The sequence below is a fragment of the Panthera pardus genome, unplaced genomic scaffold, assembly GCF_024362965.1.
Source record: "Panthera pardus isolate Hobbes unplaced genomic scaffold, ASM2436296v1 HiC_scaffold_17, whole genome shotgun sequence".
Taxonomy (NCBI): domain Eukaryota; kingdom Metazoa; phylum Chordata; class Mammalia; order Carnivora; family Felidae; genus Panthera; species Panthera pardus.
Window position 1 is genome coordinate 139,037,084 of NW_026526732.1, and position 12,235 is coordinate 139,049,318.

The 12,235-nt window shown below is 50.6% G+C and overlaps 1 protein-coding gene across 5 annotated transcripts; it reads right to left on the reverse strand.

Annotated features, from left to right (window-relative positions):
- Positions 1-996: 996 nt before the first annotated feature.
- KLHDC3 (kelch domain containing 3) lies at positions 997-12,197 on the reverse strand. Of its 5 annotated transcripts, XM_053904998.1 has the most exons (15): positions 10,117-11,099; positions 9,707-9,919; positions 9,353-9,529; positions 9,090-9,205; positions 8,836-8,907; positions 8,493-8,706; positions 8,326-8,412; positions 7,820-7,928; positions 7,624-7,697; positions 3,591-3,738; positions 2,814-2,880; positions 2,630-2,734; positions 2,196-2,270; positions 1,967-2,084; positions 997-1,520 (listed from the first exon to the last, which is right to left on the reverse strand). In XM_053904998.1, exons 2-15 carry the CDS (start codon positions 9,858-9,860, stop codon positions 1,384-1,386), a joined length of 1,653 nt encoding a protein of 550 aa, XP_053760973.1. In that variant the 5' UTR covers positions 9,861-9,919; positions 10,117-11,099; the 3' UTR covers positions 997-1,383. The 5 variants fall into 5 exon arrangements, with proteins under 5 accessions (XP_053760973.1, XP_019312714.1, XP_019312713.1 ...); XM_019457169.2 differs by lacking the exons at positions 997-1,520; positions 1,967-2,084; positions 2,196-2,270; ... (2 more) ...; positions 3,591-3,738; positions 10,117-11,099 and adding exons at positions 5,681-6,300; positions 7,434-7,512; positions 11,181-11,222; positions 12,053-12,197; XM_019457168.2 differs by lacking the exons at positions 997-1,520; positions 1,967-2,084; positions 2,196-2,270; ... (2 more) ...; positions 3,591-3,738; positions 10,117-11,099 and adding exons at positions 5,681-6,300; positions 7,434-7,512; positions 11,149-11,222; positions 12,053-12,197.
- Between the last annotated feature and the right edge of the window lie 38 nt (positions 12,198-12,235).

Here is a 12,235-nt window from a genome sequence, read left to right on the forward strand (position 1 = left end):
AGAGAGAGAGAGAGAATCCCAAGTAGGCTCCGCACTGTCAGCATAGAGTCCAACATGGGGCTCCATTCCACGAACCATGAGATCATGACCTGAGCCGAAGTCAAGAGTCAGATGCTTAACCGAGTCACCCAGGTGCCCCATAAAGTTTCTTTCTTTTTTCTTTTTTAAAGATTTTTAAGTAATCTCTACACCCAACGTGGGGCTCAAATTCACAACCCCAAGACCAAGACCAAGGGTTGCACACTCCACCAACTGAGCAAGCCAGGCACCCCAACCTTAAAGTTTCTAACTTCAAATAGTATATTGTTCATTTTTAAAAGCTCTACTTTTTATCAAACCAGTTTGGTCCTTTTAGATATTCTTTTCTTTAGTCATAGTTTCTCTTTAAATATAAGCAAGATATTTTGTTTTGTATTTTATATTTCTACCATCTGTCTTTGCTGGTCTGAGTCTGTTTTCTATTGTCCCTGATGACTCTTGCTCATGGTGATTTCTTTCCTTGTGTGCTTCATATTTTCACTGAAAGCTCACATTCCTTCAAATTTTATCTAAAGGAACTCCTTGAGGCTTGAGTTTCAAGTACAACCCTCCAAGTGAAGATTACATTTGCTTCTGCCAGGTGCCTGGAAGAACTACCAACCTGAGACCACTTCAAACTGAATCATTAATTAGCTTGAGGATTCTCTAGTCCACATGGGAGTAGGAACTGTAGACCCAAACAGTACCGACAACCAGCTGTGCTTGTACATTACTGGGGAAACTTTCTGTCCTCACCTCCTCTCTCCCTCTGTATCCAAAACCAAAACTATGTAGGTGAGCTGTGAGAGTGGTTTACTCTTTCAATGATCGTGTCTTCTTTGAGGTTTAAGTAGGAGGGGTCTCTGGTCTGATTTCCTACTTTATGGGAGCCTTAAGTTTGCTGCCAGCCCCCACAGGTGGCCCACTGAAACAGTAGTTCTAGGCCGCTCGAAAAACCCACCAAAAGGGAATAATAAAAAGAACAACAGGAATGTTTACGATTTGGCTCTTACATAAAGTCCCAGCACTAGGAGCTATCAACAGACTTTACAGCCTTCACTAGCCTCAAGATCACTCACTCACTCACTGGCCCTTTTTCTTCTACACCACGATCACTGGTATAAAGCAAGGATGGGAGAACATGAGGACGTGATGAACCAGATCCAAGCAGAGAAAGTGTGCCAGGACAAAAGGCTGGGCTGCTCTTCTTGTCCAAGAGCCCTCTGGTCATCTTTGAGCCAATCTAGCTCAAGGGCAGCTATGATCCTTGCCCTTGCATGAACAACTAGAAGAGGCCAAGCCCAAGTCTGTCCCCATAGATCCGTTTCTCACTGGGGCAGTGGCAGAGCTGAGAACCGTTCCTCATTACTCTTTGTTCAAAGGGAGATGTCTCCGGTCCTTGCCTGCATTTCGGCGCCTCTTTCGACTCAAGAAGCTCTCTAACTTCTTACTGCGTTTCAACTCCTTGAACTTCTCAGCTAGGACCAACTGGCGCTGCTCAGCTAGAGAACAAAGAGAAAGAAAGCAGGTAAGCAAGGGAGGAGGCACTCCTCTTTTCCTTTCCCCAGGTCTGTACTTCTCAACCTTGATGCTGGGATACATGACTTGGTTGGAATTCACTGGTGTACGCAGCAAGCAGATTTTTTCTACCATTCCCTGCTTTCTCTATTAAACCAACTATGAGCTCCTTCTATGCGCCTGGCCCAGCATATGTAGGGGAGGCGGGAGAGATAAAAGCAACACTCCTTGCCCATAATCTATAATTAGGGATATAAGAATAGTTACAAATTAACTCCTCCCTACCATTTCTATTTTCCTCCAACTTCCCATGGGATCCAGCCTTCATGACTTCGTTAGGGAGCTCACGGACCCCCAACACAGCATGCTGCCTCTGTGGCCACCCAAGCCTGTCCCTGTAACCAGCCTGTGACAGCTGTGTCCCACTTACATTTCTTCAGGAAGTATGGCCGATGGCCCTGCTGGGCCCGAGCCCGCCTCTCCTGCTTCAGGGCCAGGCGCAGCTCCTGCTGCCGCTTGCGTTCCTGCTGTGCCAGTTCTTGCTGCTCCTGAGAAGCAAAGACGAGGTGGGTGAGATGGGTGAGTAGGAGGGACTGTGAACCACCTCCCGCGTGCCCTGAACTGTTCTCCCCGCCCACCTGCGATTCTGACCCACTCACCATTCTCTGGAGCAGCTGCTGCAGTTTTTCGTGCTCCTGCCCTGAACGGTGCTTCTTCAACTGCTTTTTCACAAGCTCCACATTATAAAATGAATATGACGGTTAGCAGTCTGCAAACGTCAACCAAAATGTTGTGCCAAGCATTATACTAAGAGGTTCGCGTTTGTTAATGCAGTAACACTAAGAGATATGAATTATTTTATTATCTCTTTATGATTAGTAAAGTGAGAAGTTAAGGAACCTGCCAATGGTCACACGGCTGGTAAACTAATGAGCCAGGATTTGAATAGAAGCACATTTGGGAGAGTTAAATCAATTAAGGAGAAATAAATCTGCCCACCACTATGTTCCCTGTTCCCCTCTGCCCAACTCAATAACCTGGACCCGAGTTTCCCACCCCTGGAATTCCCATGAGCTAGTCTAATGTTCCAAACCTCTTTCTCTTTGGCTCGGATGTCATTCAGGAATTGATACGTTTTGTCAAACACCTCAGGATTATATTCCCCTGACAGATCGTCAAAGCGGGGGTCCCGGGCTACCTTTGGAAAGAAGAGAGAGACTATAAATAAACTGTTCAATCTCCCCTCACTGAGACAGCCCTTCCTGCCTCTTCCTCACCTTCTTACTGATTGGAACAACTTGACGCAAAAATGGCACCCGAACCTTGGCTGACATTTCCAGAGGCCTACGGAGAAATTAAAAGACATGTCCAGGGTCTCCAGTCCTTTTTTGTTTTTTTTAAAGATTTTATTTTTAGGTAATCTTTATACCCAACATGGGGCTGAAACTCACAACCCCAAGATCAAGGGGGGCACCTGGGTGGCTCAGTCAGTTGAATGTCTGACTTCAGCTCAGGTCATGATCTCACGGTTCGTGAGTCTCAGCCCCACATCGGGCTCTCCGCTTCAGCCTAGAGCCTGCCTGGGATCCTCTGTCCCTCTCTCTCTGCCCTTCCCCCAATTGTGAGTGCTCAGTCTCTCTCTCTCAAAAATAAAAACATTTAAAAAAAAAAAAAAAAAAAGAGATGCACACTCCACTGGCTGAGCCAGCCAGATGCCCTGGCTCTCCAGTGTTGTTTTTTGTTGTTGTTTGGTTTTTAGTGTTTATTTTTGAGAGAGACAGAGTGCCAGTGGGAGTTGGGCAGAGAGAGAGGGAGACACAGAATCTGAAGCAGGCTCCAGGTTCCAACCTGTCAGCAAAGAGCCTGACGTGGGGCTTGAACTCACAAACTGCAAGATCATGACCTGAGCCAAAGTCGGCCCCTTAACTGAAAGGGCCACCCAGGCGCCCTCCCTGGCTCTCCAGTCTTCATCAAAGGCCTCCCATCTAGGAATGCAGACACCTACTCAAAGTCCCAGGTATTCTCAAATTCCTGGGGCAGGCCTTGCTCCTCACCTGTGTTTATCTGCAACACATGCATTTTGGACAGGTGGTCTAGAACTTGGCTTCTTAGTATTGTTTCCAGCTACCAACTGTTTGTATGTCTTAGTTCCCACTTTGTGCTGCAATTCCAACAGCTCTTCAAATGACATGTCAGATGTGTCTGTGGAAGGAGGGGTGGGGACACAACTCAGCACAACATCTCCCAGCGTTACAGAGACATCATCCCACCCGCATTCCTTAAGTAATTGACCCTTTCCAATATCCCCATCAGGCCAATCACGACAGGCTTTAGGCAGCGCAGGTTGCAAGAGTGCTACACTGACACCTAACTTCCCAACCATTCCCACCACCTGCTAAGGAAGGTATACAAATGTACGGTTGGGGGTAGGCCAAGCCACAGTCCATTCTTTTTCATTTTCTTTTGAATCCTGCCTTCACGGTCTTCCCCACAGGGCATGTCTTCCTTGCTCAGTTACCACTGCCAGTGCTCTCCTTCATACTCTCAGCACCCCTCACCTCAGCCAGTGCTCTAGCCTCCTAACTGGTCTTCCAACCTCCATCTCCTCCCAAAGTTATGCTGGACAGGCTGGACAGGGGCATCTAAAATGCAAAGCTGATCTCATCATTCCTACCCCTTTTCCATACACACATGCTTCAGATCACATCACTTCAGAACTCAAAACTCCTTAATAGCTTCATCTTGATCAGAGTAAAAGCTACAGGCCTTATAGTGGTTTGAAACCCCCCATGTGACCTCACCCCTGGTCTCTAATCTTGAGTCCTATAATCTCTTTCCCACTCCTCTCAACTAGTCTAGCACTTACTGAGCAAGAAGATCTATGATCCTGCCTCAGTTCCTTTGCATTCGATGTTGCCTCTGCTTGGAATCTTTATCCAGATGTATTTACTGTTTCCTCACCTCCTTCAAACGGTTGCTCAAATGTCACCTACTCAGTGAGGCCTTCTGTAACTACCTAAAATTGCAAGCCTTCCCTTGCTTTCTCTCCATAGCCCTTATAATCTTTTTGAAAAACTGAGGTATAATTCACATATCAAAATTCACCCTTAAAAATACACATTCCTCTGCTTTACCTTTTACTGTATTAATTTACTTTTTTTTAGTCATCCTTTCTGAAAGATAAGTTCCATGAGAACACGATTTTTAAGATTTTATTTTTAACTTATCTATACACCCAATGTGAGCTTGAACCCACACCTCCCGGATCAAGAGTCACATGCTCTACTGACTGAGCCTGCCAGTCACCCCAGAACAGGAGTTTTTGACGGCTTTTATTCACTACTGTATCTACAGCATCTAGAATGGCATCTAGAACAGCCCGCACACGATAGATGCTCAACGAAGATTTGCGAAATGTGTTCAATCCTGACCTACTAACCCCCAGCAACCAATGCCTCCCCAGACTGTACTTTTTTACACACGCGTTTTCTCTCTGCGCAAAACTCTCATCCTCCCTTTCGGAAACTGCCCAGGCTGTCCTAACCCAGGAAGCGCCTCCTCACACCCCACTGTCCCATTTTGTCGGCGGCGCTCCCCGCGGTGGCCTCTTACAGAGAACTAGGCAGTTTCACGGTCACTGCGCCGCCACCTACCCTTCCCCCCGCCCCGCGCTGCCCCTCGGCCCGGCACGAGGCCCTCACCCTTCCGCAGGACCCCGGGCCCCACGCCCTCGCCATCCTCCTCGCCTCTACTGGCCCTGCGGAGAGACCCGAGGGCCGCCGCGATACGAGAACTCTCTCTCGGCATTGGCTTGTGGGACGCGCCGGGAGCGAATGGCGCCACTTCCGCCCTCGTGCCTCCCGCCCCGCCTCTTCCGGCTTCTCCGGGAGACGCGTCTGCGCAAGTCGGTGGTGGCTAGGACACTCCGGCCGGATGCACGCACTCGGTATGCCGTCGCCACCTTTTGGTCACATGGCGCTGGACTCCGCGCTGTAGAAAAGCCAGGGCCAGACCTTGGTGGTATTTGGTTTCCTTTTGCTCTTGGCAGAGAAGCCAGAACCTGGCAGAGAAGCACCCTGTCCTTTCGCAAGCTTCTGCCATCCACCCCCATCGTATTCCACAAAAAACAGATCACACGTTTGGAGATTTTTAATCCATTTTTATAAAATCTGAGCTGGCTGGGAGCGTCAGGGAACAGCAACAGCTCAGGGAACGGTGGGATTATCTGCTGGTCCTCGCCTCCCCAGGTCAGGGAGAATGAGGGTTTCATGGCAACAGTTGCAACTCCTCTCAGCTCCCAATCAATGCTCTTGACTCAAGCAGGGGGAGGGGGTGGAAACAAGGGTGGGGGAAGCTCCTGAGGCTCAGACACTGCTTGCTTCTCCCTAATCCCCATTCCCTTCACTTCCCAACAGAACCTGGCTGGCCTGGGGCAGAGCAGAGGCCCAGGAGCAGTTGGAAGGAGGTGTATGGGACAGAGCACCAAGGGGAAGGGGCCCTCGGCCCAAGGGGGTAGGGAACTAGCCCTCCCCCCTACAGCTCCCCACTGAGTTCACAGCACAGGAAACACCTCTAGTCCAACAACTCCACGCAGAGGTATACCGAGTCCAGGGACCAAAGGGGCAGGCAGGTGAGGGATGGGGAAGGGCAGTGAAGATAATAGCAGGCTCAGGAAGGGAGGCGGCAGCAACTTTCTCCTACCCATGGGAGGAGACGATGGGGCGACTGATATTGCTGTTGGTGGTCATGGCATTCAGCTCCCACCTGGAAGGCCAACAATGACAGGCAGAAAGGGCAGAAGAGTGGAGCCTCCACCCTCAAGCCCAGAATTGCTCAAACAAAGCTATGAACACACCGGTCCCTTCAACATCCTAAAGCTCAACCACCCACAGCCACCTCTTTCTTATAGCCTTACTGTTTGACATGATTGTTAACAATCATGGCCCCACCCACCACCAAATCTGGTATCACCCACTCATCCACCTGCCAGCTCATGTAGACTTCCTATCTATGTTTATGTATGTGTGCTTGTGCCCAACTCCTGGAAAAAATCATCTGTATACACACCTCAGTAAACTTCCCACCCTACCTTTCCCCCTCTGCTCAGATCCAGCCAGGAATGCCTGTTTTTACTCTCAACTCCCAACCCTTTAAAGGCCTGACTCCCCTCTCCTAGGCTTGTACAGACTTCCCCAGCCCTCCCACCCCATTAAAATTAAATCCCTTTTTTCTCCCTTTCTTTTTGACAATTCTGTCATCCTACAAAGATTTACCAAGTACCCCCTTTATGCCAAGACCCTCGCTACAGTCTACTTGGTATGAAATACTTGCACATGTGTCAATCCTGAGCAAGTCTATGAGCCAATCAGTTCAGCCTTGTATACTTCGTGTCACCAAATACTGAACACCACCCCCCCCCCTCCCCCAGGCAAGTAAGAGTTAAACTGAACTGATACAGGAGAGGGAAGTGTCCATAATGACCCTGAAGGACACAAGTATACACCAAATAACTTTTGGTGCTTGATTTGGACCTAAGAATGGAATTCAAAGGGAAGTAGCTAGGAAGGACCTCCCTTAACTCTGGAACTAATGTGATCCAAAGATTCCTATACTTTGCAGCTAACTTCAAAGATTTAATTGAACTTTCTCAGCATGTTAAAAACAACCATACAGGCTCGGGTCTCAGGAAGTGATGCTTCTGAGCTTGGTTTGAAACACCGGATTTTTTTTTCTTCATATGATTTACCCAGCTGATAATCCTGTATCTCCTTTGCTCTCACTCTCAAGTACATTACATCTCCAGCAGAACAAAAACTTCTGTCCCCTCTATACTGAGAAACAAGTTCATCTGATCACACACTCTCAACCAATCCCTCCTCTCCAACCACTCACTGTACCTGATGTCATGGGGCAAACACGACTGGTCCAGGTTATACTGAATCACGGCCAGTTTACACAGAGTCTTCAGACTAGGGCCTTTGAAGGAGAAGTCAGAGAGAGGGATACGCTCAGAACCAAGGAAAGGGTCCACTCCTCAATGTCACCACCCAAAGACAGGGACACACATCTGGAAATATGTGTACTTACTAAAGTCCAAAATGTGTAAATCAGAATGATCTATGAGGTCAAATTCATCTCCCAGGCCTTCCTCAGGAGATGGACTATAGGGATCAAAAAAGAGATTAAGGAAGGAGGAAAGACTACCCATGAGACCCTTCTCCTCAAATGCCTCCCATGCAGTCAGATTGGGCCCTTCCCCAGGCCCTCCCACTTTCCTCCTAACCTGGTACCCCCAAAGAGAACAATCTTGTCGCCAACAATACAGCAGCACTGGCGCCGGCGGGGACATGGCCCCTTCCCCTTCGGTTCAATCTTTTTCCAGGTAAAGGACACTGAAGAGAAGTTTATATGGAGGTTTAATACCTGCCCAGTCCAGACATCCTCCCTACCCCCATGCTCACCCTTACCTACTTAGGATTATTTTTTCCCCTCCCCCAATTGCTCCTTGTTCTCCCCTTAAAGGCAGTGCTCTGGGGGTGCCTGGGTGGCTCAGTCGGTTAAGCTGAGTCGGTTAATCTGACTTGAGCTCAGGTCATGATCTCTTGGTTTGTGAGTTCGAGCCCCGCATTGGGCTCTGTGCTGACAGCTCAGAGCCTGGAGCCTGCTTCGGATTCTGGGTCTCCCTCTCTCTCTGCCCCTCCCCAGTTCACACTCTGTCTCTCTCTCTCTCTCTCTCAAAAATAAGTAAACATTAAAAAAAAAAAAAAATTTAAAGGCAGCGCTCTGTACCAGGGTTAAACTTCCAGAGGTCGTGGAAATGCCGGTTCAGCCTTGCATTATAGCCACCAAAGATGTACAGCTCCCCATTATAACCAACTGGAAGGAAAGAGAAACGTGAAGAGTGTGAGGGCAACAGGTGGGAAAGGGGACCCCCACAGAGACCGACAGACACTCACAGGCTGAGTGGCTCCGGCGGCCCTCAGGCAGCACTGGAGTGGGTGGACAGTCCAGCCAGGCCTCAGTCCTGGTGTCAAAGACACGGATGCGGTTGCAGTAAATCTCATTGTTGGAATGGAATGGCCCAAAGCGGTCGGCACGGCCCCCAAAGACATACATGTGACTGCCCAGCATTGTAGCTGAGTGAAAGTCCCTCCAGCGTGCAGGGTTGCCCTGGGCAGGAGCAGAGAGACAAAAGAGTGGGAGTCAGCACGGAGGCAAGGAGGGGATCTGCTCTCACTGAGCTTCCTATGATTTCTTCAATTGAAAGTAAGGATCAGGGAGGAAGAAGAAAAGGCAGACCTTTGTACAAATAAGGGTCCATGTCATGGTACTGGTATCCAGCTTGTGAATGTCATTGGAAAAGCAGTCCGCCTGAGTGGGAAGAGAAAGGAAGTGAAGAAAGGAATCAAAGAGGGGATCCGTGGTGACCCTCTGACTCTTGGCCTCTCCCGTCAAAACCCGCAAACAAGCCAAAGCCCCCCATTCCACCACCCTTAATTTCCCTTTCTCTTTCTTATTCTCACCCTAAAGCTCTAGTTTGCTCCCAGACATACCAGCTGCTCGTAGCCCCCGAAAATGTACATGGTTTTGCCCAGGACACAAGCTGAATGTCCATCCCGGGCCCCAGGAACTGTTCCTGACACTCGCGGTGTGGACCACTTGTGAGTATCTGAAAGAGAGGAGAGGCTGGGTCAGTAAGCAACCTCTGACACCACTCCCTCCTAGACTCTAGAATGCCCTCAGCCCACACCTTTCCCAGCCCATTCCCCGGAGGCATCATTTGGCAGAACAGAGCCTCTCTGAGATCCATACTCACTGACGTCAAAGGCATAAAGTACATTGCAGGCTCCTTCGGTGTCATTCCGCCCGCCCCAAAGGAAGACCATGTCATCGATGAGGACGGTCGAGTGTCCATACCGCATGTAGGGTACCACAGGAGCCTGCCCACGGATGGCAGGCCTCACTGGGGGCAGCTTTGTCCAACGCAAGGACACTGTGGGCACAGTTCTGCTCAGCCCTGGAAACCTCCTTCCAGGCTGTTCACCTTTTCCCAAACCAGACATTCATTCCCCCATCCCCTTTGGCCATGGGGACTGCCACCAAACCTCATTCACCTGCCCGTTCCCCTCCCTGACATGGGTACCCAGGGATGGTCCCAGCATTAGCTTACCTGCATTGAAAATGTGCACATCAATCTGCCGCAGTGTTTCATAGTCTTCACCAGAGCAGTAACCCCCGAAGGAGTATACCCGGTGCCCAACAGCCACTGCAGCATGGTTCACCCTGCGGGGCCCGCCCTCCAGGTGCACTGTCCACCGTAACATCCCCTGGGTCACTGGTTACAGCAACATGCCCCCCCGGCACGGCCTGCTGCCTCTGCTACCTGCACACAAGTTATGGCCATGGGCTCCTCAGGCAAGGTCTTTATCTGGCTCACCAGGACTCTGCCCAGGACCAGCCCTTGCCTCCAAGCATCACCCTGGTGGCCCTCCCACACCACCTTTCCAAAGCTCAGGTAGAGGTCAGGGAGCTAGCCCTGGTCCTGTGTTCTCCCACAGTGAAGGGCGGGGCGGCTCTGACCTGATTGACAGCTCAGAATTTGCTGATCAAAGGTTCAGCATGGTCATCCCTTACTCATGGAGGCTTCACCGTGTCGCTGGCCTGGCACAAGCTGCAAGCACCGCCTGCCCTTCCCAGGGCAGTGCATTCTCTTGTCTCTCTGGCTCTGCTCCGCTTACTGCCACCTCTCTAAGAATCTGTGCTCTTTAAGGTGGGGAAAGGGATCTCAAAATACTCAGGGCTATTAATAGTGCAGCCAACCCCAATCGGTCCATTGAAAGCTGGCATGGGTGCTTCAAAAGAGAAAAGCTTTTGGCTTTTGGAGTGAAACAGTCCCCCCATCCAGGGCAGGGTGGATAGGGTAGGAATGATCCAGGACAGGGGGCTCCACGGATGGTAAGCCCCTCAAAGGGAGCTCTCGTCAAGCTAAGCTGTTGTCATCAGGGTCATCCAGGGCCCCTCACAGGCACGAGGAGTTCCTTTAACAGCTGTGCCTGGTATACTGCCAAGACTAGGAACTTAAGCCAGAAAGGTATGTGTCTGCTGGGGACTGAGGGGGTGAGGGTGGAGAGGAGGAATTTTCCCCTCCTGCTACTTCTCCAACCCGCTATTGTAATAAAGAACAAGCTGTTTCAGCAGCTCTTCTCCCACTTAGATCCCTGAAAGGGGTATGGGGTAGGGGTGTGTGTTAGAAAAGAGAGAGGAAGGGGCGGGGGGCGGGGGAGCCCTTGGGCAGGACAAGAAATAGACTCAAGCATGACCTGCCAACCTAGTGATAATGGGTACATTTGAAGGCTCTGTCAGACAAATGTTCCTCCAATGGGTATTGCCTTCGTTGGCAGGCACCTGCTGGGTTTGAGTGGATCATCTGCTCCCTGCTCAAGAAGCCCTGGCAGAGCGAAGAACCTGGCAGAACCTCAGGCATAGAGAAAGCAAGTAAGGGAGGCCCCTCATAAGAAAGAGACACGGTTTTCAGCTGGCTTGCCAGCCCCCCTCCCCCTTCAACCTCCCTCAACCCCCCATCCCATGCTTTAAATAGCCAGCCTGCCAAACCTGAAATAGCCCCGGCAGGAAACCACTCTCACTTCATTACTCCTGTTCTCAATCCAAAAGATCTTGGATCTGGACTTGTGGGGACAGATAGGAGGTTGAACAGTTTAAGAATGTGTCTTTTGTCTTCCCTCATAACTTCTACTCCCCCCCCTTCGGCTATGTCAAGGTAAAGAATTCACAAGGGAAGAGAGAAGCAATTCCATCCAAAAGTGGACAGATTCTTAGCTGCTTCACAATGACAACTCAAACTCATGGAGATAAGCCCCTACTGTCTCAGGGGCCCCATTTATCTCTGGGTCTCCTGGATCATTGGTGCATTCTCAAGCTTCCTGCATACCCTTCATGTACCTACCCCCCTCCCTGGTCTCTTGCAATGTCCACTCCCCATTTCTGGCCCTTCTTGATCTGTGAGCTTTGCAGTTTTCTCCTTTTTCCTTCTCCCACCGCACCAAGCTCCACCCCGACAGCCCTCCATTTTCCCTCTTCCACTAAGGGGAAAAAGGCGAATATTCACTGACCCCTTTCGGCCAGGGATATTCCTCCCTGCCTATGACGCTATCCCTGTCTTCTTCCAGTCATCCCAACACTCCCCTCCCCCAAAATGCCAGACCCTCCCCTCCTTTTTTTACATTATCCTCAGCTTCCCCGTTCTCCTCATAGCCCGGTCTTCCTTCCAATTCCCTTCAGTGCCTCTGCCAGCCACCAGGTCCCCCCCCACTCATTTCCTCACCATCCTCCCCCAGTCCTTCTTTCCCCATTAACACTCTCCTTTCCCATCATCCCCCTAGTTCCCTCCCCACCCCCACCTCATCACTCTCAGGCCCCTCCCCCACGACGCCAGCTCCAGGTATGGGCGACCCCAGCCCCTCCAATTTTCCTTGTTCTTCAACCCATCCCGGGCTACCTGCCAGGCCGGGCCGGGGCGGGGCCGCGGATCCTCGCGCTGCCTGCAGTCTAGAACCCGTTGCGCGCCAACCGACGGCTAGCTCCCCAACGAGATAAACACAGCCAGACTCGGTCCTTCCGGCGGGCAGCCGTGTGCGCACGTGCAGTCAGAGCTAAGTGCCCGAAGCCTACCGGGACTTGT

What these genes read in the sequence shown, in the direction of transcription:
- KLHDC3 (XM_053904998.1), bottom strand. Translation starts at nt 9,860, where the DNA reads ATGTTACGGTGGACAGTGCACCTGGAGGGCGGGCCCCGCAGGGTGAAC. An exon ending in TTGTTCCAATCAGTAAGAAG is followed by an intron (nt 2,735 to 2,813) that starts GTGAGGAAGAGG and finishes TTCTTTCCAAAG; the next exon opens with GTAGCCCGGGACCCCCGCTT. An exon ending in GCCATACTTCCTGAAGAAAT is followed by an intron (nt 1,521 to 1,966) that starts GTAAGTGGGACA and finishes TTTGTTCTCTAG; the next exon opens with CTGAGCAGCGCCAGTTGGTC.